General features: G+C 36.2%; 1 protein-coding gene across 1 annotated transcript in view; it reads left to right on the plus strand.

Moving 5' to 3' along the window:
* The window catches only part of MEOX2 (mesenchyme homeobox 2), a 53,233-nt gene extending 29,118 nt beyond the window's left edge, over nt 1–24,115 (plus strand). Inside the window, exons 2-3 of the mRNA XM_032110580.1 lie at nt 10,124–10,296; nt 22,804–24,115. Of these exons, the coding sequence (XP_031966471.1) occupies nt 10,124–10,296; nt 22,804–23,028 (398 nt within the window). The 3' untranslated portion in view covers nt 23,029–24,115. The remainder of the gene's footprint in view (nt 1–10,123; nt 10,297–22,803) is intronic.
* Nucleotides 24,116–25,778: the final 1,663 nt, after the last annotated feature.

The following is a 25,778-nucleotide window of genomic DNA, read 5'->3' on the forward strand; positions in this document are numbered from 1 at the left end:
CATCTCAAAGCTATACTTGAACCCATACTTGAAGTAACTTCTCCTTTTGGATATATAGTACTTTCTTGCACTCTAATCTTAAAACAATAGGAAGGCCTCCAAAAAATGATGCTGTATCTTTTTGCTCTCATGAAAGCCAAAGGTTTTTTTTAATTGTACCCTGACAAAGGTTTTCATTATGAATCACAGGCTTTAACTGTGTAAGTTGATTGTTAGAAATCAAGAAAAATTAGTCATCAAAAAGCCCTCCCAGACCATAAAATAAATAGTAGATTAGATCTAGCAGAAAACTTAAACCTGCATTATTAGCTAGACTTTATTTCTTTTACAGGTTTATTTCCTTCACCCAATATACTATTTAGAGAAATATTTAAAGTTTTTAGTATAATTATCTGAGCATTTTTCCATCCTTTAGCAATTGTACTATAGGTTGAAAAGGGAGTGGTGTTAGCATCAAACATGAGAAATCCTTTGGGTGTTTTTAACGGATTCTGCCATTTGTGATAATCATTTGAGAAAACAAAAAGGAAAATGTGGCACGGTGATAAATAGGGGAATTTGTAAGTCAAAACCAGCTGACATTCAGGACTTCTAAAGCAATCATTAGGAAGGTTTCTATCTCGTATTAGCAGACAGTAATAGTTTTAAGTGAAAAGTGAAACTTTCATGGTTGGTCTGAAAGCCAATGGTACAAATAGCTAAAACATCTGAAAAATTTTATTTTACAACCTTTTTTATTTTGTTTTCCCCTGAAAGACAGGTAATTCCATTTAATTGTATGTGGGAAAGTACTTTTCACTGTTTTTCCAGTTTTATAGATAGTGTTATACTTCAGTACAATGTTGTAAAGTAAACTGTGAATGAAACAGTAGAAGACACCCAGAACAGCAACCCTGTTGGGTACAAGAGTGCGCGCATGTGTGTGTTTTTCTGTTTTGAAGAAAGTCTGGATATCTGCTCAGGTAGGTTATGAGCACAGCTGGGCCTATTGGCTTCATTTTAATGCTTTCTGAGGGATAATAAGATTTAAAAAACATGTCACTAAAACATACGCAGGCAAATACATTTGCACAGAAATCTGTATTTCTTAAATACCCAGACAGATTACATTTGTGCCTCATGCTCAAAGCTGTAATGCCACACTAGCTGAGCCATGTCCAATAGGGACAGCCACTAAGGCAGAAAATGACCACATGGAATTGCTTGTGGGGGCTGTGACACTCATCAAGACTGTGAAATTGAAGGTGATTTGTGATCCTGCAGCTCTGCAAGGTGCTACATACACTTTAGAGGCCAGTTATGGGTGTTTAAAAAGGACAGGTTTTAGAAAGAGTAAAAACATTTCAAGCAGACTGAATTAAAAAAAAAAAATGGAGAAAGGACACACTAACATAGGATTAAACAGAAATATTGGATGTTAGATTTGCTCCAGACACTACTTTTTTTCTGTCATATGTTCAACATATATAAAATTTTCACTACATCACTAAGGGGTTCAAAATAAATCTGTTTCGTGATGAATGGGGAAAAAAATTAGCTAGTGTAACACACGTGGAAGAATTACATTAAAAATACCACTGTGAAATGGCTTCCTGTTTCCTGTAGCAGCAAAATAATTCTTAGAAAGAGTTAAAGTGGAATTGTTGGTACCCATTTATATTTTCCTTTGTGTAACTGTATCCTAAAGCTTTGAAAAGATGAGTGAGTTAGGCAATATGGAGCCCTCAAGAAACGGTATTAAACTGCTGTAAAGTGTTTCAACTTTTATTGCTAAGTATGGAAAACTAAAATCCTTGATTCTTTGGCTTACGTGCAAAGTTTTTATTTTTTTGTTCAGACAGGAGGTTATGCAATTGCAATAAACTTTTTTTAAAAAGCAAACTTAGAAGTCAGCAAGATTTTGACTGTAAGTTCTGCCTGTATATTTTGAAAAAATATATATGAAGGAGCCTAAGAATACTCTTCTTTATTCAACTCAAGATTTCTCCTAATCCTACACAGAGTAAACTGGTACTTATAATGAGAGCAAAACCAGCTCTCATACCCTTGTGGTTGCAAAGAGATTCTGCTGAAATTCTTGAGCTTCTCCAGTTTGCTCACGGTAATTTGGGGAAGAACTTGGCCTACCCTAAGAAACTGGCCCAGATGGCCCTTTTCTAGGCCATTTGCTCTAGTGAAGGTACACGTTTTTGCACAATGAGGTGGTCTGTTGCAAGATCTACAAGAATTACTATAGATTCTGGCTTTTACTTAATTCTAATGTAAGGTCTTGTGTATGAGGAGTGGAGGCAATAGCACTGCCTATCTGTAGCACACCAACTATGGAAGAAAGAGCTCTAGGCTATACACTTGGTGAAGTCTGTAATCAAATTACACCTTAATTTCTGCAAACTATGGGTAATGTGAATAATGTGTAAAAAAAAATTAAAGCCTAGTTTCTTCTAGATAAAATGCAATCAGTATTACAAGTATATTTGGAATTTCACAATGAAGAATTATTATAGTGATAGCAGAAAATTAAAATATTGACATCTTTTCATGGAGTAAAAGAATTTTATCCACAAGGCCTGCATTTTCCAAGCAAAAGAATTATTACCAAGAGCTGACTGACATTTGGGAAGCAAACATGGCTAGTTTTGCATTGGAGTGTACTGCTGCTTAAAAACAAGGGTCTTTGAATGTAAAGGTGAAAGCACATAAAACTAATGGCCATTTATGTACAGAAGTTAATATATAAAAAAGGTTTGTAAAATGTACTGCTTCACATATGTTCCCATCCTGCTGTGATTTGGATTCTAATACACTAACAGTGGCAGTCTGGCTTTACAGAGGAAAAAATAATATATCTATTTTCAAGATGTTCAAATTCTAGGTAGCACACGCAGGAAACATACTGGTATATTTTGGTATACTACTGGTGACTTTCTCAGCAGCAAATCACTGCAACATATTTTTTAGGTTCCTTAGCCACATCTCAATTTTTGCTGGCAATATCTTACGCTAGATGTGTAGCATATGTCATATAAAGTGGAGGAACCACAACTAAATTTTGCCTAAAGAGGCAAATCTCTATATACTTGTGAGAAAGCATTTCCTCAAAATGCTTACTGGCCAAAGGATTAAATCATACATAGTGAATTCTTCATCACTTAAGTATTTTAGGTTTCTTTTTTTCTTTTTTTAGATATGAATTATATATGGCTTTTTGTTAAACTTGAGTCCCAGAACACTGCCTAGTATTTTTGGCAGGACAAGAGTCTCTGACTTGCAAAGCTAAAGAGAAACACTACAACCTATCATTTTAGGAAGATAAGAGTTGTTCAGAGGTGATTGTCTAAGTAAGTTCTGTGTGTCTTACACTCTTTTCTTTTCAAGCAACCACTACCCTACAGTTTTTAGTGCTTTAGATATTTCAAATACCATCTTGACAGAGAAGATCTCTTTTCCCAAGTACTTTTATACAATAATGTAGGGCCAAAAGGAATATTTTAATGCCTCCTCGGAGTTCTGATACAGCTGCTCTCCAAGGAAGAGCTTTCATCAGAATAACGATGATGATGATGACTGAGGCATGCTCTGTGTTTGGGGTGGGTTCAGTTGCTCTTCACTTTTATTCTCTTCCTCTGAGAAAGAGTCTCTGTGGGAGATGTCTAGGAGGTGAGACTCAAAAAAAGAGAAATTATATAAACTTTTACCTCAACTAGTGTTTTTTTCACTTGTTGGTCTTTGTTCTAAAAGAACATCTAAAAGATGTAGCCAGTAGAAGAAAACTAAGAACTCTGGTTCTTTGTTTGCATGGAAAATCTTTTGGTTTAATTTTATAGGTTAGCATTTACTCTGGAAGATTCACTCCTAATCACTGGGGAGACGGTCCTGGCAGGTCTCAACATCATTTAATGAAGCTCCTCTACATGAAAGCAAGTCATAAAACTCATTTGATAAAAAGGCAAAACCCAGCACATCTGTTATTCAATGCGGCATGTAAGAGATGTATTTGCAGAAGTCCAAATGGGAATTGTCAATCCCACTGGATAAAAAGTGGTATTAAAATGAGGCCTGTAAAGATATTTTCAGAGAAATCCCATGTCTCCTTTCCTATAATAAGCTGTGATTATACACACACTTTGAACAGAGAATAGTGTCTTCCACATGAAGATCTACTCACTAGGGTAATTACTCACATGAGAGAATACGTATGTTGTCTTCCATATCTGCATGGTTTGAAGAAGCAATGACCTGTACCTGGGATATGGTTAGAAGGTAGAAGAACAGCAGAGGTATCTTCAAGAACCTGCAGCATTAGCTGCTACAATGTTATGAATCAATGTTTCCGATACTGCAGTATAATCCCTAGACTTTTACTTTCAGAAGGCAGTAATAACAAAATGTTGGCAGCAACAGCTAGTAGGTAATGGTTTAGGACAGTATACAGTGTGTTTAAGAATACCCACAGGTTTTGCTATGCCACTTCAGTGGTTTTTTTGGGTGCAGATATGAGGCTGTTTTAAATTGTTAATTGTCACAGACTGTTAGAAAGCATTAACTCAATAAGCAAACAAAAGTTTGCTTTCATTAGACTGAAAAGAAAGATTCATGTAATTTTGATATTGTACTTGTGCTACTGTGCCGTTTTGCCCATTTGCACATGCAGAGTTGTGAATTATGGAAATGATGATGTTGTTTGTTCCAATATTTAGTGAATTGCAGTTCCAGAAATACTTTTAATGACATTCTCAAAAGAGGCACTCAGACTGAATGTGTTCAGTGATTTGGAAGTATACTTTTTCACTTGGCAAAGTTTTTTAAGAACATTATTTAAATGACTGTGAAGAGAAGGAAAATTATGAAACAAAAATAGATTAATAAAGTCTGCAACATTTGGTGCAAATAAGAGTAGGTGCATCAAAGTAAACATAGATATGTAGACTTAATTTTTTTTCTTTTGTACAAAGATCATATGCAAAAGGATTTAAATTATGATCCTGCAAAGCAAAGAGCAGTGTTTTGGATACAGGGTAACTCTTCATATTAATTCTGAGCAACTTTGAATTGAAAAATTATAAAAAAAGTCATATAAAATCTTCATAATGTACCGTATTAAATGTCAAAAATGTCTGAAAGTAACTCTTTCTGGGTAAATCTTGCTCTCGCATGTAGTTTCTGGCAAAAAAATAGGAACCATATGGAGACCTTTGCACCATCCCCTTCCTACTTTTCCCTTAGTTCATATTGCTCATATCTCAAAAGAAAAAAGAAAAGAAAGCAAGCATTTTGAATTGAATCCCATATTGTGTTCTATTGATGTCTAGAAGCTTTTGTTTACATGTTAGTGATTTAAACAAATGTCAAAGATTTATATTTGAAAGAAATTTCCTTTCACACATTAAACTACTTAGAAGTAGCAAGATTTTTGCTTTTATTACTCTGTATAGATTGCTTCATTTTAAAGTACATACCTGTGTAGAAGTTGTTTTCTGAAAACACTTGGTCATCATTTATAGGAAGGCATGCAATTAAGAATATTTAATTTATCCAACTTCACTATAAGGTAATAGTGAAATAAATTTAGAAATGGTTTGCTAATGGTAGGGGCTTTTCAAGGTTAAGTGTTGGAAACTGTTAGTGAAAGCTGAAAACCTGAAGATTGAACAATGGGGTGAAATTCTGATGGCCATTTTGTCACAAATCCCTAGTGGTTATTGTCACTACTCACCCTCAGTATGGATGTCAGGATCTGAAAACCTTCTGTAATTGCTAGTAGAACACTAGCAATCTGATTTATTTTTGAAAATTTTTGTCTGGGGTTTTATATTACTGGTATTAACTGAAGGTTCATTTCTGTCTGCGAAATGAAGGTATGTCAACTGTTGAACTAATCTAAGAAAAAATAATAGGTGCTTCTTGCACATTTTGCCTTTGATCCTGACCCTACCTGGTTACTAGCATATCTTTGTACCATGGTTATCCCCATCAGTCTCTTTCCATGTTCTGTGATCAGTCTTTTTTTTTCCTAGGCATGCATCATAAGTAAAACCACTAAAATTATCACTTTTCATATTCTACACACAGGAGTTTGATCCTGTGTTTGCTTGGCATATTTGATCTCTTGATGTAGAGAGAAGGAAAGAGGAACTCTGGTAGGAGAATACAAATGTTAGGATTAAGAACAAACCTTTCCTTAAAGAAAAGCAAAAGTAACTTTTGAGGGTGGGGAATAGTGTGATTAGGAATGATTTTTTTTTTAATAAATCTTGAGCTGTTATTAAACTTGGCAAAAATCTAAGTCTTTAAAGATTTGTGGAACAGCCATTTATAATTTTGAATGTCTTTTCAAATGGTACCTTCTTACATCAGTTACCAACAAGCACTTATGTCTAACAGGAGACATTAAAGATGCTGCCTGGAGTCTTTGAAAAGTGATAAAAGTGGTTCTAAGAAAGAGGCATGACCTGCATCCCTCAAAGCAGTGTTTAACTGCCTACATTACTTGACATCCAAAGAACAAAGGTTTCCAAAAGAGAGGCTGATAAGGTACAAATACCTGCATGTAGGCTACATCTTCTGAAACTGTGCCAGAATTTGTCTGGCAGAAGGTGGAAGACAGACAATATAGATTACTGTATTTTTCATCAAGTGGTTTGTACCATCTGTATGTATTTTATGTGTGCCTTTTGAGAGGCAAGTAGTCTAACTTAGTTCCCCCTAGGCTTTGTTCTCTGCCTCTACACCTACCACTTGGCATAAGATGTAGCCAGTAGAAGAAAACTAAGGTTCTTGGGACCTTTTTCTTGTCTTAGTTGCAACAGCTGCAAAACAGATGTAGGCTGACGTGAGTTCTGCCAGGAATCTCTTCCAAGTCTCCCACCCATTTTCCACCAAAGAGAAGCTAGTCAGGTGATATGAACAGAGTCCTGAAGGTCAGAAAGAGATGGGAGTTCCCAATCTTGGCTTTATAGAGACTATTAAAAAAAAACCAACAACCGATTAGTAAACCTAGATTCTTTCTCCTTGGAAATTAAAACAACCTGAAGTTTTAAAACTACAATTCCAAGCAGTATGACATCAATAGGACATAAAAGGCAAGCTGTACATGAACCACAGAAACACTGCAGTGAGCAGGTCAGATGACAACGAGGGTTCATAACTCTTGATCACCTAACTGGTATCCATTTAAGTCTCTTTTTAGGCATATTTTCACTATTTCAATTGCATTAAGCAAAATACCATTGTCTTGCTGGCCATATCTTTGTTGATAGAAATTTCCTGGGATTCCAGTTTCTCTGTTGCATTAACCTCAATATTGAGAGGGAGTAAGCTTTTTGTACCTGTCCCAGGTGTCTGTGTACCTCTCCAACTTCTGCTTTCAGCAGTGTTTGAATATACCATGTGGTCTTTAGTGTATCTCAACTATTATAAATCCAATCAATGATATTCTCAAAAAAAATAAAACCCTGCAACTTTTCCACTGTCTCAGTCTGCTGATGAAATCTTACTGGTGACAAAACTATGGCTGTCAGGCACTTAGAATCCAGCATAGAATTAAAGATAGTATCCAGCAATGGCAGAAATGTCTAAATAACAAATAGTCCAGAAATGCTTACATTTGCACTGGATCTGTGTGGGCTAACTTTGATAGCAGTTCTGAATCCTCTCTGTTGGCAAAGATGACAGACATACGCTACTCATGCAGTTATATTTTCCTTTCCTTATTCAGTATTCCTTCCCTTCCCTTTTCAGTATCTCAAGAACCATTGGCTCTGAATGTTATGAAAAACCATTTGCTGCTGTACAGCAAAGCTGTTTTCCTCCTGGAACCATTTGCTTTCAAAAATTGCTCATGGTACAAGTCTCAGTCACTTAAAGAGATCAGTATCTTACTGGGAAACGTTTGGATGGGTACTACTGAAGTTTTCCCTTCAAATATTCACAATAGAAGTAGCTACCAAGGCTTTATAGCCTTGACCCCTCTTTCTGTTGTGTATCCAGGCTTATGTCTTCACTTCTAGTGTTTAATTTTCAATACGGTGTCAGTGTCATATGTAGGTACATTAATTTTATTTAAGGTCACAACATTTAGTCTCGAAACCAGTCAGCCATGGATCTTTCTTACAACAAGTACTGACATGGAAAGACTTCTTGGCTCATGGTCTCACACAGGCATGGCATGCCCAGGACAGTTATAAAAGGACTTTAGAAATTACTTTCATGAAATTAATTTCTGTGTCATACTGCATATAAGGACTTTGCACACCCACCTGCTTTCAAATCTGTAAGAAACACACCTGGCAGTATAAAAATGGTAAGCTCAAAAGCCAAGAATAATTTGGTATTTCTCTTTAGGTATCTCTCTTCAGTGGTTCAATGGAATGGGGATATAAGGATTTAAGTATTTAAATTCAGGTGATCTACTAGTATTTGGACATTATAATAGCATGGCAGACAAGGCGATTTTAAGGAAAAAAGCAATGTGCATGTTCCTGAAACAGAAAAACATGGAGAGAAGTTAAAGTGACTCTAGTTTGCCTACTAGTATAAAGGAAGAAATGTGAATTTCTAGGTGTAAGGTGGTTTTGATATGTCAAGTTTTCTATGTCGAGTTTGGATAGTGGACCTTGGCTCCACATTACTGTCAATGGGCCTGCCATCTAATGTGGTCCTACCCTAGGAAATCCCTACTCCACTTGTGGCTGAACAGCTCCCAGATCCACTCAACAACTTTGGTGGATACCCTCATTCATACAGCCAGCAGTACACTACACATTTGAAGCAAAATTCCGTGTCACGTCAGCAAAAGTAGAGGTTTGGTGATATGCAGCCATTAGCTCTAAAACATTTTAAATTAATGACTGTAGAATTCAGTCAAGCATCAACAGTTCTCATAAAAAAAAATGAAACAAAAAACCCACCAAAGTTTCCTTCCAAGTAACAGAGCGACTGACAAAAAGTGAAAACATTCTTATACCTTTATAAAATGTAGATTTGAAACCAGAGTCACTGGCCAGTTGGACAGGCTCAGGCATGCCAATGATTCATCTGACACAGAGTCCCAGGGAGTGATTTTTTTGTGAGCCAGTTCATTTGGATGTTGATGCAGGTTTCTATTTAAATCAGCAGCTGAAGTGTGAATTAATCTGTGACATTTTTAAGATGGTTCGTGAGGCCAGAATTTGACTAATGATACTCGTACTGATCTCCTGCTAATTTTGGATTTATAGGTGTTGTATCATACCCAAAATTACAAACGTCTGGTCTTTTTATTTTTTTTCTTCCTTCTTTTTCCTTTCCACTCTCTCTTTTTTTATTCTTACAGTTTGATCTTTCATTTATTTAAACTGACTTCACTGACAGCAACAGAATGACTGCCACTGAGTTATTGAGTTATAGTAGTTTGGGTCAGGACCAAATGTACCTGTTTCTGAGAGTAAAAGGAATCATGAGGGCAATAATGAAACTTTCAGAAAAGCTCCTCTGATTGTAGCCAAAGTATTCCTTAGGTAATGAGCTTTAGTGGTAGCAAATTTCCTATACTGATACTAGCTGTGGCAAAAAGTTCCTACCTGTACCACAGCATGAGTATGAGAAGATCCCATGGGACATGCTAACCAATTTCTTTTTGATGTGTGTTCACTTTCCTATGCTTTGACTGTTATCTTTCCCTGAAAGTGCAATTGGACTAAACCTTAAAGTGTATGCTGTAAAACAGCTTTGGCTTAAGATATTAGTGAAATGATAGGAGAGAGAGATTCTTGAAATATTACTCATTACACACTAATCAAATGATACATATCCTGTACTGGTTGGATGCACTGAGAGTTGCCAGCTGTGGGAAGGAATTGAAGCTTTGCAGAAATTCTTCAGAGAATTGTTGGAAAATAAAACACTGCAAGGTTTTAAGCTAAAGTTTGATGTGTGTGAATGGAAGTAGCAGCTCAAGTCTGCCAGAATTACTTCTGCTTTCCTGATTTACAGTGAAGGATCAATAGGAATGAAAGCAAGGGTGTGTTTCAGAGACAGAAAGAAAGTTTGAAGAATGTAGCTTTAGCTTCTTGTTGTCATTGGGCTTGTTTCCTATTTAGCTGTACACTTGTCATTACATCCATTTTTGCTTTTTATTTTTTTTCAGATTCCCAAGAAGGAAACTACAAGACAGAGGTCAACAGTAAACCCAGGAAGGAAAGGACAGCTTTCACCAAGGAGCAAATCAGAGAGCTAGAAGCAGAATTTGCTCATCATAACTATTTGACCAGGCTGAGACGATATGAGATAGCAGTAAACCTTGACCTCACTGAAAGACAGGTACTGATGAAAAATAATGAATTTAAATTCCTGACCAATACGTACCAGTGGTTAGTAGCTCCTGACATAGAGCTCCTGTTTATAATACTAATATTTATGTTTATATGTCAGATTGAATGTTTTTAGCAACATTATATACCTTTATTATCTCTCTGCTGTGCAAGTAATTTATACTTTTATATGTAACACAGATTGATTTCATCCATTAGGCAGAGATGGAAGATAAAAGCACAAGTCATAGATCTGTTAGATGAGTGCATGTCTTTTCTAAACTGTCCAAACTGATGTCGTTGAAGACACCGTATGTACAAGTAGTTGGTTTGTCTGCATGCAACAAATATGAGCATCTTGGTTCAGTCTATTAAGTATATCCAATGGCCATTAATCCAGAGTTTCTGAACATCCTGTTTCCAGATGGCAGCAAAATGGGAACGCCAGCAAAACTGGGATACAGGCATTTTAAACCCCTTTATCTTACCCTGCTCTGTGAAAGCAGAGGAGATGATGGAATTTCTTATCATTGTTGTTGGTTTCCTGTTCACCAAACCCTGGTCCAGGAAACACTTCTTCATGTGCTTAAGTTTCATCATGCATGTCATCACATTGATTTCTAATGGAAATATCCATGTTACACATGTATTGAAGTGTTTCAGGGTCTCATCTCTATACACTAAATAGGTAGTGAAGTGACATTCCAAATAATAATTACATCAACATACACATTTTGAAAATGTGTTTCAGTAAAGAAGTTTAGAATACTGGCCTCAAGTACACAAAATCTGATGAAATGTTTCCTACAGTTTTATTACTAAAATGGAAAGCTTTTTGCCTACTGATAGACAATCATTCTTTTTTCAGGAATCAATATGAGATTGAGGGATTGCTATCATGCAATCAATAAGATGAGGATATAGTCAAAAGTAGGTATCAACATAGCATAATGATTTGTGAAATTTACATAGAAGCAGATATGCAATTTTCTTGAGTTTCTTTAACACCTGCCATAAGTAGACATATCAGCAAAAATCCAGCCTTTTCTAAAAAAAAAAGATAGCATGTTTACTCAAAAAAGCAAATGCAACAGCTTTTTTCTTTGAAAGCTTCTAGAGAATGGCTGTACCTTTGAACTTGTCAAGAAAAACACAGCAATTTCTTGTTTGATTTGACCACATCGCCAGGTTCCACTGGGGTAATTTTCAGTCACTTAAATACAGTTGTTATGTTTGTGAATCCCACCATTCTGTATCAAAAAATGGATAAAATTTTGCCTTTTTTCATTTCCACGGCCTATTCTATTTAGATTCACACCTGATTTTGACAGTTAAGGGGAGAAGGAATGAATTCTTGTCTTGGTGACAAAGGTAGAGTCGACATGAAACTGAACAATGATAAATAAATTTTAAAAAATATTTTCTGGCCAATTTGACAGGAATCAGTCAGCTGAATATATCTCCATATTTATAACGGTGAATTTGGCCTAGAATTTAACTGTTCTCCCCAATAAATTCTATATTATTTTCTTCAAAGATCAGGTTGAGTAGTACAACTAAATGAAGAGACAGTTCACCATCCTGAAGGAAACAGTTAATCTAAAAGCATTTAGCATACTGAAAAGAGACAGATAAATATCGAATATTGTCTCTGGAGGAGAAAAGGCAGCCCAGCTACATAAGTGCAGAGAATTCATTTAAGTCATGGCAGTACTTGCTGTTTTCCAGCTGTCACAAAACATCAGTTTTAAGCATTCTGCTGATTATTGTGATCATTTCTATAGAATTGTCATTAGTCTATTTAATTATGCAATCTAATCCTTTCTGCTTCCCCAGATTATCCCGGAGTGACAACTGAGCTCCCAGAGATTACTCCCTTCCTTCCTTCCTTCCTTCCTTCCTGCCTGCCTGCCTGCCTTCCTGCCTTCCTTCCTGCCTTCCTGTTTGACACCATCTTAGAAAAGGAAAGCATTACGATTTTTAGTTTGATAGAATCCAGTTCTGTATCTTGCCACAGTAAAATGGTCTAAAAAAAAGGAGAAGAAGAAACAAAAAAAAGCATAAAAACTGCATTGTTAATCAAAAAATGAAAATTGAGAGGAAATTCTGGACATATTTTTCAGTTGCTGAATCACACTAAGCCAAGTAATGTTGTAAACTAGAAATGTCTCTTTTAAATCAAATATACTGCTTCGATAGAAAAATGGTGTAAATAGCATAGATCTGGGTGTGGGTTTCCGTGGTATATGGCAGACTTCAGAAGCTGAATGCCATAAATCAAAAGACTTGGCTCTTCTTGCATACTTGTTTTACATTAGTATTCCTCCAGTGACTTAAAAACGTACTTCAGGGTGAGCGTGGTGTGACATTAATATTTCTTTTCTCTCCAGTTAAGAGAAGGTATTCTCCTTCAGGACCTGTCTTTCTGTCATTACCAAAATGAATCATTACTCTTGAGTGAGATACCAGCACTTATTTTCATTCTTACTAGCGTTACTACTATTTTTTTTACTATCTGTCCCAACAGAGGAGATCATATTTGATACCTACATTTAACAGGTGCAAAAAAAAATCTAAAATATATTGATGGAATTATCCATGCCCACCCCCCCCCCCCCCTTTCCTGTGAGGTAGCATTTTTAGAAAATTGCTGTTTGTAGAACCATTTTTCTTTAGTATTTTTCCCCAAAGCTGCATTGCGAAAAATGCAATAGTTGATAGTTCCTTTGAAAGTAGAAGTAGTTCCTTTGTTTGAAATAAGTGAACACACAAGTGATAGCTTTGGATCTCATCACGTGCTGTAGACCTCTTGGTGTTGGAAGATTTCTTGATTGCTCATGAAACACTGAATTTGCATACAGAGAACTGAAACTTACTTGAGACAGTACAATGACAAAAAAGTAGCAGTGGCTGTTGGGTGAACTAATGTATCTGCTCAGAAAATAGAGAAGTTGAGAAAATTGAGAGCAGACCTAACCTCTGATGGAATTATTTGTTTAGCATTATTTTTTTCACTAGGATTTTAAAAAAATGAAAAATGTATTATTCAGAGACAGAAGAACAACAAAATAATCTGGGGAAAGTATCGTTAGGTCATCCTAAAGCTACGACTTTCATTTTTTTCCCAAGAAGTGAGATAAATCACGGAGCCTATTATCTTAAGAAATCTCTATCTTCCTCTTGACTATAGTGATAATTTCTACCATACGCCACAGATTAAAAGAGGCACTGACCAACTAACACTTCATAATTACCTTTCTGGCATTTAAACAAGCTGTAGAAAAAACATATGTCTTACCATATTTAAAAAGCTATATAAGGGTATTAAAGTTCTCTGCAGTCATCAAAGTAAGGCTCCATTTGAAATAACTTACGAGATCAGCTCAAACATAAATGACTCATGGAAGGCCATTTCACAAAAATAATAATGAAAAAAAAACCCCTAACAACATATGGCTCAGGAGAAGGAAGTAATCCTATCACTCCCTAAAAAGGAAACCTGTGTTACAAGACAGGAGGATGAAATGAAATAAGTGCCTCAATTGCCTAGATATTAAGGGTGCACTTTGAGAGCATTATAAGCACATCTGGTGGTAGGATGGCTCTATTATGGTATTGTAAGAATTCCAGAAATATAGGTACATACAATTCCTGCTCCCTCTCCTATAGAGTGCACTCACAATCCCAGCTCAGGGATTTTTCAATTTTCAGCTGGCAGCCTCTATCATATTTTGAAGAGCTAGTTAGACTAAAAACTATCTGAGCTCCCTAGATATTTGTAACCTTGACAAGTGCATTCTTGGCTTTTTTTTGTACCTCCAGATAAACTTGGAGAAGGTTCCATGCAGACTTTTTAATATCTCACTGTGGGATGAGGGGAGGAAGCAGCTGCAGTGGCGTATCAGAGGAGTGGCAAAATGGACATTTTTATGGAGTTGATCCTGCCAAATATAGAAAGAGTAGGAGATCTTTCCATCTCGCAAGATCTTTTTGCATGGAGCTAATCAAAAGAGTAATGTTGCAGTTCTTCAGGCTAGCTAAGGTTACCGGAATAAACAGTTCAAATATGTAATGCTTCTGCTTGCCAACATAAACAGAAGATCCCACCTAGTCAGATTAAATTCTGCTGATGGCAACTAGAAAGTTTGTTTCTTCTCAACTTTAACTTCCAATATCTGCCTAGAAACTATCAATCATTTATAAAAGGCCTAAAGCCATTGATTTTGCATAAGCAAAGGACAAAATTATGCCCAAATGAGGAATGATTTTGCATCAGCGTTGGACTTCCATGCGTGTGGTACCAACATGGAATGAGTCACCAAGAAAGAAGCTTTGTGGTGCCTTTTTCTGCCTGAGATAGAAGCAAGAAGCACTATTATTTAAATTATACTTTGGTATAGTACCATAACCAACACTGTAGCACTGCATTGTTAAGACCATGCAAATACTACATGAAGTTTACCATTAGAAAATTTTTCTCCAGACCTGGTTACCTCAAAGCTTCATCACAAGTGACATAATTAAAATACTTCTCAGCACTAAAAAGTTCCAGGGAGGCTAATCACTGCATTTTTTAGACTTCAGTAGTAAGATAAGAATGGCTTCACTTGGTCACCCAGGCAAGAAAACAGGGAGTTCAATATTCCTCCATCATGTGTTTGCTCTGCACAGCCTTTGGAAGTGCAAATGTCTGTTCATGCATCACATGGCATAACTAGTTTTCTACTTTAGGAAGCTAGTCTTCTGAGGTTAGGTGGTGAAATATTTTCAAACAAAAATCAAACAAAATCAAACGGTATTGATAGGACAGGCTTGACCATATCTGTCTGATTTGTCATGCTGTCACATCTTCTCTGAAAGGCAGCTGCTCATTCCACACATTTCCATGTGTTAAGCACTCTCTATGCACACAATAATAATGAGGCTGTGTGGTTTGAAATCCTTTAGATTTTTTGTTTATTTAAAGTAACACTCTTAATAAAATCAAACTTTGATATTTGTCTTGAACATTATAAGTACCAGCAGTAAGACTTATCGTGCTACCTCTGTTCTTTCTCAGGAAAGAATGCAGCTAGAACACTTAGTTATAACTTGTGCATAATTTTGATTTCTCCAATAATTCTTTTAAAAAAATCACATGGCAAAAATTCAATCAGCATATTTAATTTGCAGTATTGATTGAATTCAAACAAGCAATTAATACGCAAAGATCCAAGTGCCTCAAGCTGTTAGTTGTGAATGGACCCTACACCTGCAGAGAAACCCTGTGAGGTGCTGGGTGGGGAGAAACCTCTGCCTGTGCCAAGAAGCATATGTGATATAGACAGAAATATTAGCAGCTCACACAGCTGCTTTTACAAAGTGTGTGAGGCTCTGCCATTACCTATGCCTGCTCTTTCTTAGGCTCAAGTTGAGAAAGATGTGGCTTCTCTGTCACCTGTTTAGGGAAAGAGGAGCTTTTAAAATTTGTCACTTTAAGAAATAGAATAAATCAGTGGAGAACAAATGATTTTGGAGAGTTAAAAATGAACATGTAGAATAAAGGAGATATTTTTTATGTAGGCCATTGAGAAAAGTTGAATCTCTTTCTGGTTTCACAGGTTTCTACTCCTCAAGGGACTTGTCTTTCTTCATAATAAACTACTAGCAGAAAGAGAAGCATCTAAATACTTATCCAAAATCCAGTCTTGGCTACCTACCATCTTTTAACTTTCACATTCAGTTGATCTGTGCAAAATGGGTGCAGAGTGATGCACATTACAATTTTGTTATCATGAAGTGAAATACTCCACATGTGAGTAATTCATGGAGGTAAATGCCTACACAAAGAAGAGAAAAGTTTAGCTAAAGGTCATCTTCCCCACAAATTAGTTTTCCACCATTTGTTTATTTTGTAGATTTGGAATTACACAATCATAGAATCATGGAATTGTTTGGGTTAAAGGACCTTAAAGATCATCTAGTTCCAACTACCCTGCCATGGGCAGGGAACAGTTCACTACACCAAGTTGCTCAGATCCTCATCCATTCTGATCTCGAACACTTGCAGGGATGGAGAGTTCACAACCTCTCTGGGCAACCTCACCCTCACAGTAAAGAATTTCTTCCTAACATCTAATTTAAACCTACTTTCCTTTATCTTAAGACCATTCCCCCTTTTCCAATCACTACATGCCCTTATCAAAAGTCCCTCTCTTTCCTTGTAAGCCCCTTTTAGCTACTATACATATGTGAAGAAATGGATGAAAGTAGACTCTAAAAAAGATGTATTACAGGAGAATAAGATAGACAGAGGTTTAGAAGCAGCCCCACAGATTGCCTTTCTTTGCCTTTAACTAAAAAAAGAAAGACTAATTTAAGAAAAAAACAACTTCCTTAGACTACGTAAAACAAGTCAGTAGGAGGAAGAAACCTGAGACAGTGTGCCTCTTTCTGCCTAAGGTATGTTAACGGCAAAAATCTACTTTGGAGAGGTTTTGATTCAGACAGATTAACTGTTTGATCATGAAATCAGTTTTGAAGACCATTGGTGGAGAAGGTGACTGTCCTTTGGATGGAGTAGAGGGAGGTAAACTGAGTGGTCTCAAAGATTTCTAAAACTGGAATGAAGTACTGCTATCACTGCTGTGCTCTGAAATATAATGTCTATTCCATCCCTGTCTAAATGTGGGAGGTAGAAAAGAGAATGTATCACCTAAGCAGTACCAAAATCTCAACTGACTTTTATGTAATGATAAACCAGAACCCACTCCTACACCTTCCTGGGTGCCAAAAGCTCCAGCTGTCCTTTGTGCACCTGCCAAAACCTCCCCTTTTTCTCAACAGCTGCTGCAAAGTACTTGTACACATTCAGTGCAAAGTTCTGTAATGAAACACGGGGCAGATCATTTTAAATAAGTGAGCAGGTGACTTCAGTAATTTTAATCAGGAGGTTCTGGTACCACTCATTAATTTCCAAAGAGAAGTCAATTTCCTTCAAGTGATAGATTTTGGAAATATTTTATAATTACTAAGAAGACATTTAATACTAAGATTTATTTAAACTAGTTTTAATCTCTAAAACTGAAATTTTTATGAGAATTTCTTTGGAATAGAAAATGGAAATCCTTGAAGTCATATTCTATGAATACATATTTATTTGTAGGAAACTTTCTGGTTGTACATTTCTATTTGCTTTTATAATTTTCTGAATAAACTATCATGAAAATACTATCTCTACATATGCAAAGAAGGTAAGCTTCAGCTGTATAACACCAGGGATTTCTGTAAAGCTCAGGAGTTTGACTTTCCTTAAAACTTGGCAGCGTAAGTGTACTATCTAAAAATAACAGGAATGTTTTCAAGGCCAAAGAAAGTTGAGAAGTAAACCTCATTTTTTTTTCTAATTTCAAAGGCTCAGGGTTATTTTTTGTTATTCACAAGTTTGTCTGTATTAGAGGAAAGTAAATTGACAGATTGAAAAATAATAAAAGCAAAAGGAAATGGACAGCAGCTGACCAGGGCAGAATGCTTTAAAGGCTTGATGCTTTGGACTTCTTGACATATCATTTAGGTATATTGAAACATGGCATTTAGGATACTGACTGCAAAGACTCTTGCTTAGAAATATGGATCTGTTAAAGCAAAAGAACAGTTACAACTGGCACAGCACTCTTGTTTCTAATTTTTAAGGTTCTCTAGATATCAGGCCTCAAATTTTAATCTTGTTTGGGACTCATGCCACTAAAATAGAATAGAAAATGGAATAGAAAACCTGATTTTAGGAATCTTTCATTTCCAGAAAATAGCTTTTATAAAGTATTTTTTCTTAAAAGAAAAAAGGGTGCAGATAGTGCAACTAAGGTAGTTTGAATTCAGTAATTAATTTTTCAGTCGATTATTCTTAAAGTTAACGTGATTGAAAGGCTGTGCTGAAGAAGGAGCATTAAATCAGAAGTTTAGGAACTGTTTGCATTTTGAATCAAAAGGATGTCTGGATGTCCACATTGGGAAGTTGTATTAAAGACACACATGCAACACAGCACATCATGTGGCCCTTAAGACTACTAAGGACCTATATTATTTTGGCAATCTAGACACTAACAATGTCAGCTTCCTTGTTTTGACTCCCCTCCTATGATTCCTACAGGTAGACCTTAAAATAAATTGGTCACAGCAAAAACATTTATCTCGTACGTCAGGAGATACGCGATGAGAAATAATTTACTCGTATCATAAGCAACAGTCTAATCATCAGATGTGGAGATGCAGATGCTAAACAACTTGTTGACTAAGGGAAAGGAAACAGGGCTTTCGTGCCAGTAAGCAGATGTGCTCAATAGACTGACTCATAAGTGCTGATTTAGAAACAGCTGTTAATGCTACCATCATCTTTAATATAGCTCATTTCCCGCCACTTCCTTTGTTTTCTGTGCGTACATATGCTTGCTCTGTACAGTCAAGTTGTGCTAGTCAAAGGGTGGAGAAGAGGGAGTGCATCTCAACAAACAGTAGGCAATCGGGACCTGATTCTGGGAGGTGGTGACCACGCTCAGGTCCTGCTGGAGCTAACTCAGACTTGAAAAATAGCATTAAATGGTTTGTAAATCTTATTAAGTTTGTCACAGTAGATCTTTAAACTACTTTAAAAAGATATAATTTTTTGCAAAAGTTGTAAATGTCACCACCAGTTCTTTCACTGGAAGAAATTTCAGGAGTTTTTCAAATTCACTTCAGTAAGGAATTTTTCTCTCTCCTTTATTTTTATTTTAATTTTTCTTAATTTTTCTTTCAGTCATTCAGTCACTTTCTGTCACTCTTGACCCTTCCCTCTCTATTCTATTCTATTCTATTCTATTCTATTTGTTTTATTTTCTATCTTCTTTCTTTGTCCTCTCTCATTTATGTTTCGCTGGGTGTTTTGTTTTGATTCATATTTTATGCAAGACCTGTGAGATTTAAGTGAGTTGTGTGTTTAAAAAGCATGTTATTCCATGAACCAAGATAAACTGATGCTCTGAATTGCTTCACACAAAGTTTGCCTCACTTCCTTTCCATCTAAAATATCAATGGATCACATATCAGTAACAATTATACCCTCTATAACTGGCTCTTCAGCTCCAAAGGAAGTTCAGAATTCCAATATCTAAATTTGATCTCTAGAGGAAATAACAAGTGAAGTACCTGTCTCATATTATCAGCACATGAGCATTAAAGTCTTCATTTAGAGTCTATTGAACTGTACGAAAAAACTCCCATTGACATTAGTGTACTTTGGATCAGGTCAAAAGTGGACTTCAGTACTTCATAATGCAGGACATAAAGAAACATGTATTAAAAAATATCTAATGTATTCCCTCATATAAGAGCCCTGCTGTACATTAACACAGCAAATGACAGCAAAATAAACACAATATTTTCAATGATAAACTTCATTATAAATGATTTCTAGCTTTTGAAAATAATCTTTTACATACCAAATAAGGAAATTGCTTATTTTATATTTTCTAAATAAATCAGATGCTGTTTATTTAAAGTAATGAAAGAAAAGCCCCTTTTTTGCCTTTTTAACATAGTTACCATTTTCTCTTTATGGGAAGGCTATATGCCCTTCAGCAGTATATTTCCTCCCACGAGATTGTTGGGGTTACTCTCTTCATTCTACACTCAAGAGAGTGCATGCAAAGGTAGCTGGAGTCATTTCAGCCCAACTTTGCCCAGTGCCATGTTTCCCATACAATGGGTCATGTGCAGACATAGTGTTGCATGCTGGATCCTCTGAGGAATACGTAAATGTATCTTGTGCTTATTCTTGAAAAGGGAAGTCATCATCCCTTAATTGATTTATATCAACTAATATGCAGATGTTGACCTCTACTAATTCCGTGGTGGAGGCACTTTAAGGCTCTTATGAGCTGATCTGAGGGTTGGTGATCCGAGTGAAGAAGTACTTCCCAGCCTGGATTCAGCTACTCATTACCTGGAAGCTGGTGTTAATCTTTTGGGTTTAATGCTCAGGAAGACAGACTCCTCTCAACTCCGCTGTTGTGAAGTGGCCTGAATTCTAACAAGCAGAATCAAAATGTATTGTCATAAAAAATGAAAAGCAGAATAATTTATTAAATTATAGCAGAAAACAGTCAAAAAAGGTCAGCTCAGCAAATGTGAGAATTAGCTTTGTGAGAGAACAGAAATGAGCACCTGTAACCGAAGCCAGGCAGTAATCATCATGCTCACTCCTGTCCCATCCAGGACAGTTTCAGACTGGCCATAGGAGTATTAGCTTCAGTTTCTCAAGTATCCACAAAAGAACTGGCTGCATCCAGAAGGCTGTTTGCCTGGATGTCTCCTGTTCCAGTAAGTTAAAGTAGGTTGCATCCAGGCTGTGCACTGAAACTTTTACTTCAAATGTGTCATTGTCATTTTTCTTGAAACCATGTTTAGTATATATTATTACTTTGTTTTAGGCTTTCAGTGCTGTGAATTATTCTGTGAATGTTCAAGGACATAAAAATATCCAGAGAATTGCTTGGACGTCTTAGCAATTACTCCAATCCTGTAATTTCTTCTTACCACAGAAAATTCTCTCGGCCCTTATTTCATAAGAAGTGTGATAATATCCTGGGATAATGGGTCCAATCCAAAGTGTATTATTTTTGATGTTTGGAGTATGACTAGAGTTGCATCTACTGCACTATCTGGCACAAATAGAGCAGTGCCTTTTGCAAGGGAAACTTCACTGTTTAAAAAAACCCCACCAAAACTAAACAAAATAACATTATCACTTCTCCCAGAAAGCTGCCAATGCTGTACCCTTTTGAAGACACTGTTTCCAAGGACATTTCTGATACCAGTCCTGAGTATGATAATTTCCAACATCACAGCAGCCAGTCATAAATATCTTCCCTTTCACACTTATTTCACTTAGCAACCTAGATTTCTTTGACTCTGATGAGTTGACCGGAGGAAAGGATGTGCTGTGCTTTAAGGCTCTTAACTAACCTGGAATCATTTTGCTCTGTTCCCAAGTGATTTGCTTTAACAGCTCACTTTGGCTTTAGCAGGAATATAGAGTATTAAAAAAATAAATAACCTCTCTTTCTTCCTATATACCTACATAAAGATAATGACATTATCTATCAGTTCAATTGTAGTAAAATTTTAATGTAAAATTCAAAGCGATAGTAAAGGTTAAAAACGGTGATGTTTCCTGGATGTGTAAGACAGATTCAGCAAAACAGCATTTTTGTGGCTCTATTACTCATGTTGTACAATATTTCCTGCTGTGTCTGTTGCTTGCTGATTCTTTTAAAACTCTGAAACACATTCTGCTAAACACAGCAGAGGATATACCAACATTGCAAGCTTTCTTGCTTTTTTTCCAAGTTAAATGTTGCAGGCATTGTTTATTTTTCTGCGGAACCTTCATCTGAAGAGCTGCATACACGCACACGAGATTTTTCAGCAACATTAACTCTACATGAATCAAACCGAACAATATTCTATTCATACTGTTTTCAGTGACATTACTTTAAGCTGATCTGAAATCAGCCTTTAATCTGGTCTAATATATTTGACAGCTGCTATGCACATCATTTTTTTCTTTTCTTTTGGCTATTGTGGTTTGCAGTGCAAATAATTTAGGTTTACTTCTCCCTCATATATTTCCATACAGAGAAGGGGAGGAGGGGAAATGAGTTTCAGCTGGAGAAAATCTTGGGGTTTAACGTGACTTAAACACAGATACACTTTCAGTCTTCCATATTGTGATTTTGTTTTTCATTCTTACCTGAAATTATTTGTCAATTTTGACTCAAATTTATAAATGCCTTGCCTTCTGACTTTGGGGGTATTTTTTTCTCTGAAAAATTTGACGAGGGTCTAAGGCTATGGCAGAATAAAGGATCAGTTAACTAGAATAATTTGAATACATTTGTGAAATAGACAGGGAAGTCTTAAGTTCTGAAGTTAAGAAATGCTCTTTCAGATACTTTAGCAATAATAAAAAAAGCACCTTTAAATTGCTGCACCTGAAACTCATCACCAGTTTACAGAAACAAAGCAGAAAGCAATGGCAACTTTTCATGCAAGTTCCTTTCCAGAGTAACTACCCTCCTATGAAGGTTTCTCTGTTACTCACAGTGTATGTTCTTTTGCACAGTCCCCTGACAGGAAACATTTTGCCTTTGTTTCTCTCTCTGACAAATGGCATTAATATGTTTTTCGAGAGTATGTGAACTTTTTAATGTTTTCTAAAGGGCTCTGAGATGGTCCTATGGAGCTGTCTGCAGCAGATAGCCCAGCTGTCTTCTTAGAGTAACCCCTTTTCCTCCCTTGCAGTCATTATCCCCAGTGTTCACATCCTATCCAAAACTGAATTGCCTGATCTTCAGGGAAAGCTTGTTAAGCTCTTTACCATCCAGACAGAAAGGCACATTAGAAAAATACAATCCCCAAGTGCTGTGCTACAGCTAGAAAGTTCATTTTTACCTTCAGTGACCCCATCTTTCTTTCCTTGTTTTGTTTTTCTTGTGTGAAGGTAAAAGTTTGGTTCCAGAACAGACGGATGAAGTGGAAGCGTGTAAAAGGGGGCCAGCAAGGGGCAGCAGCCCGGGAGAAGGAACTGGTGAATGTGAAAAAGGGCACGCTGCTCCCCTCTGAGCTCTCTGGCATCGGCGCCGCTGGGCTCCAGCACACGGGGGACTCACTAGCCAACGACGACAGCCACGACAGCGACCACAGCTCTGAGCATGCACACTTATGATACACAGAGAGTGTCCCAGCTCCGTTCTCAGGAAAGATGCTTTGCTGGCAAGCCTTACACAGGCATCGTTTACTTATGCAAGTGACTCTGGCTGTGATCTTTAAAGTTGTTATGGAAAATTCAGGCTTATTGTGTCTGCTTTTCTCGATTCTTAGATGGTTTACAGTAAGTGCCATGTCTTAAAGGTGCCTCAAGAGTGGAGAAGTGGAAGACAAACTTACTTTGAACATTCCAGATTTGTTTGTCGTGTTTATGACAGTGGGCAGGTATTTTTGCTTAAGCTTGCACTGAAAATTACATTGCTCTCAAAAGACATTATATTCTGAAAACCACAGTGCCACAAAATCACTATCTAGTGGATAAGAAATGTATTTTAACTCTGTATATATTTACCTTACAGCATTTTCCTGTCTTCACTAATTTTTAGCAATGCATTCATATTAGCTGATGGCAATAGTCACTCATGACAATAAATGGCTTTTTGTCTCTATATCTTTGTTTTGTTTTTCCAAAGACATACAATACATGCAGATACTTTTGTTCAAGTAGAGAACAATACAATAGTGTCTGCTAGGACACATCCTTGTATGACAGACAAAACAAACGTTATGTTGCATTTACTATCAACTGCTGCTAATAGGGTATTATTAAATTTACCTAGCTCCTCAATTCTTCCTATCTTATAACTGCAAAAAGTGATTTTTACAATCATAAGGATAGTCCAGTAACCTGCCAAAAATGTCATGTTCCACTCATACTCAGTGGAAACTTTCCAAAGGATTATTCATTTCTACTTTGTCATAATTGAGTACATTGATAAATACTGACACTCTGCAGAAATGTTGTTGCTTCATGTTCAGTTTAAAAAGCCAGCAGATAAACTGAAAGTTATTATCAACTGCTTATGTTGGTAGAAATCAAAATATGATGGTAACTCTATATTGTGTCCCATGTGTAAAATCAAGACACATTTTCTGTTATAAGCTTTTGTGTACATACAGGCAAATACCAAACCCCAAAATTTAATGCAAACTATTGATTGTACTTTGTAAAGAAATATGTTTAATAAATAATCCTTTTTAAATAATTCTGGTCTCTACAATGATTTCATAGGATTCAAAAAGTGATTTTTGCCTAAGGAGCTCTGTTTCTTTTTGTGTCTTTTGGAACTTCGTCTGGGGACAACACAAACCTGTTTCCAAATTTAGGCTTTTAATCTTGGATAAACCTTCTACCTTAATCCATTTGGGAAACTCTTTCTTTTAGCAGGAAAAATTTAACTAGCAGCTAATGATGTCTTCAGCCAAAACCAACAAGATTGTATTCAACCATTTTTCCAGATTTAGAGCAAATGTAAAGGGTTATTTTGTTGAAGCTTGTTGACTTGGATGAAACGGAGGAAATATAAGGAACGGATGCATACTTATATTAATCATGCCTTTGTTCAATAAAGTTGTTCAGTACAAAAAACCTCAAAGTATCTCCCCAAAAATTCAGAGATTAATTGGACTGGGTAGTGTGGTAGAAGGAGATGAGTGAAAAAAAGAGGGAGCAAGAAACGTGCATACCCTAGCAAATGCTTGTGAGCATTCACTGAAACTCTGCTATGCGGAGCAGTAGAGTATCGTAAAACTTAAATACAATCAAGAAATCTGTGTCTATTTTCCAAATACTTTTCACTGTAAGTTTGATCTTTCTTGCACATTAATTGTTGTCATGACCATTCTAGTTTAAAATATCCAAGCAATGGGTAATTAATTTCTTAAAAGACTTCAGAGGATTTTATTGATTCCAGCAGTTAAGGAATTCCAGCATTTTTTTCTCAGTTCTTTTTCAGATGCCTTTGTCATACAAAAGTGCTCCGAACAGGAAGGGGATAAGAGAAGTAAGCTAACTATTGTGAATACTTGATATTTTTGATTTTATGTCTGGATGGGAAAGGCTTTTTGGGATTATCAAAACAGAAAAAAATTATAGTGATTCAGACTAAAGCTTTTTATTCTTGACTATTTTTTTCCCACTCTTAAATGAAATATAGCTACATTTCAAAATGAAAAATTTCAATGAAAAGTTGAAAATAAGTATCTTTAATTTTCAAATAACACTTTTTAACCACAGAAATTTAGTCAAATACAATGCGACTTGTTTTGCTAGTAAAACGGAGAGATGTCTTCTAAGTACTCCATTGGCCAAAAACTCCTTTTCAGGTTTTCAGAATTGTTTATTACCGTCATTTGTGAAGAAATTACAATTGCATCTGAAAACAGATCAACCAAGTTTGAGCTGACGCTTTACAAAACAAATGGAAGTGCTTTATTTACATTACCTGAAATGCACCAATATGTTCCTAGCCCAAGGCATTTTGCGAGGTGCGTTACTCTGTTAGTGGCACAGGGATTGGACTGGGTTACTTGCCGTGGGGAAGCAGCCAGCTTTCCCTACTGAGAAAGATAGTATTTTTCCATTTTCCTAGTTTTTAACTGAATCTGCTGAGATTTAGAGCACAGGTCGAAGAAAGAGAAAGGTGCAAATAGATTTACAGTGCCAGGAGATAGTTTTTTTGTTTAGGTAAGTGAATGAATCTTGAAACAAAGGACCAAATGATGTAACTTTTTATTACAGAACAAAAAGACGACTAAAAAAAATTGAATCTCTCCTATGCTTTAAAAGCAGCTCAGACTTCGAAAATGGTTGTAAGGTGCTAACTCTAATTTCTCAGGTTACTTTGGTAAGAACCAGAAAGACCTCTG

The sequence above is a fragment of the Corvus moneduloides genome, chromosome 1 (assembly GCF_009650955.1).
Source record: "Corvus moneduloides isolate bCorMon1 chromosome 1, bCorMon1.pri, whole genome shotgun sequence".
NCBI classification, from domain to species: domain Eukaryota; kingdom Metazoa; phylum Chordata; class Aves; order Passeriformes; family Corvidae; genus Corvus; species Corvus moneduloides.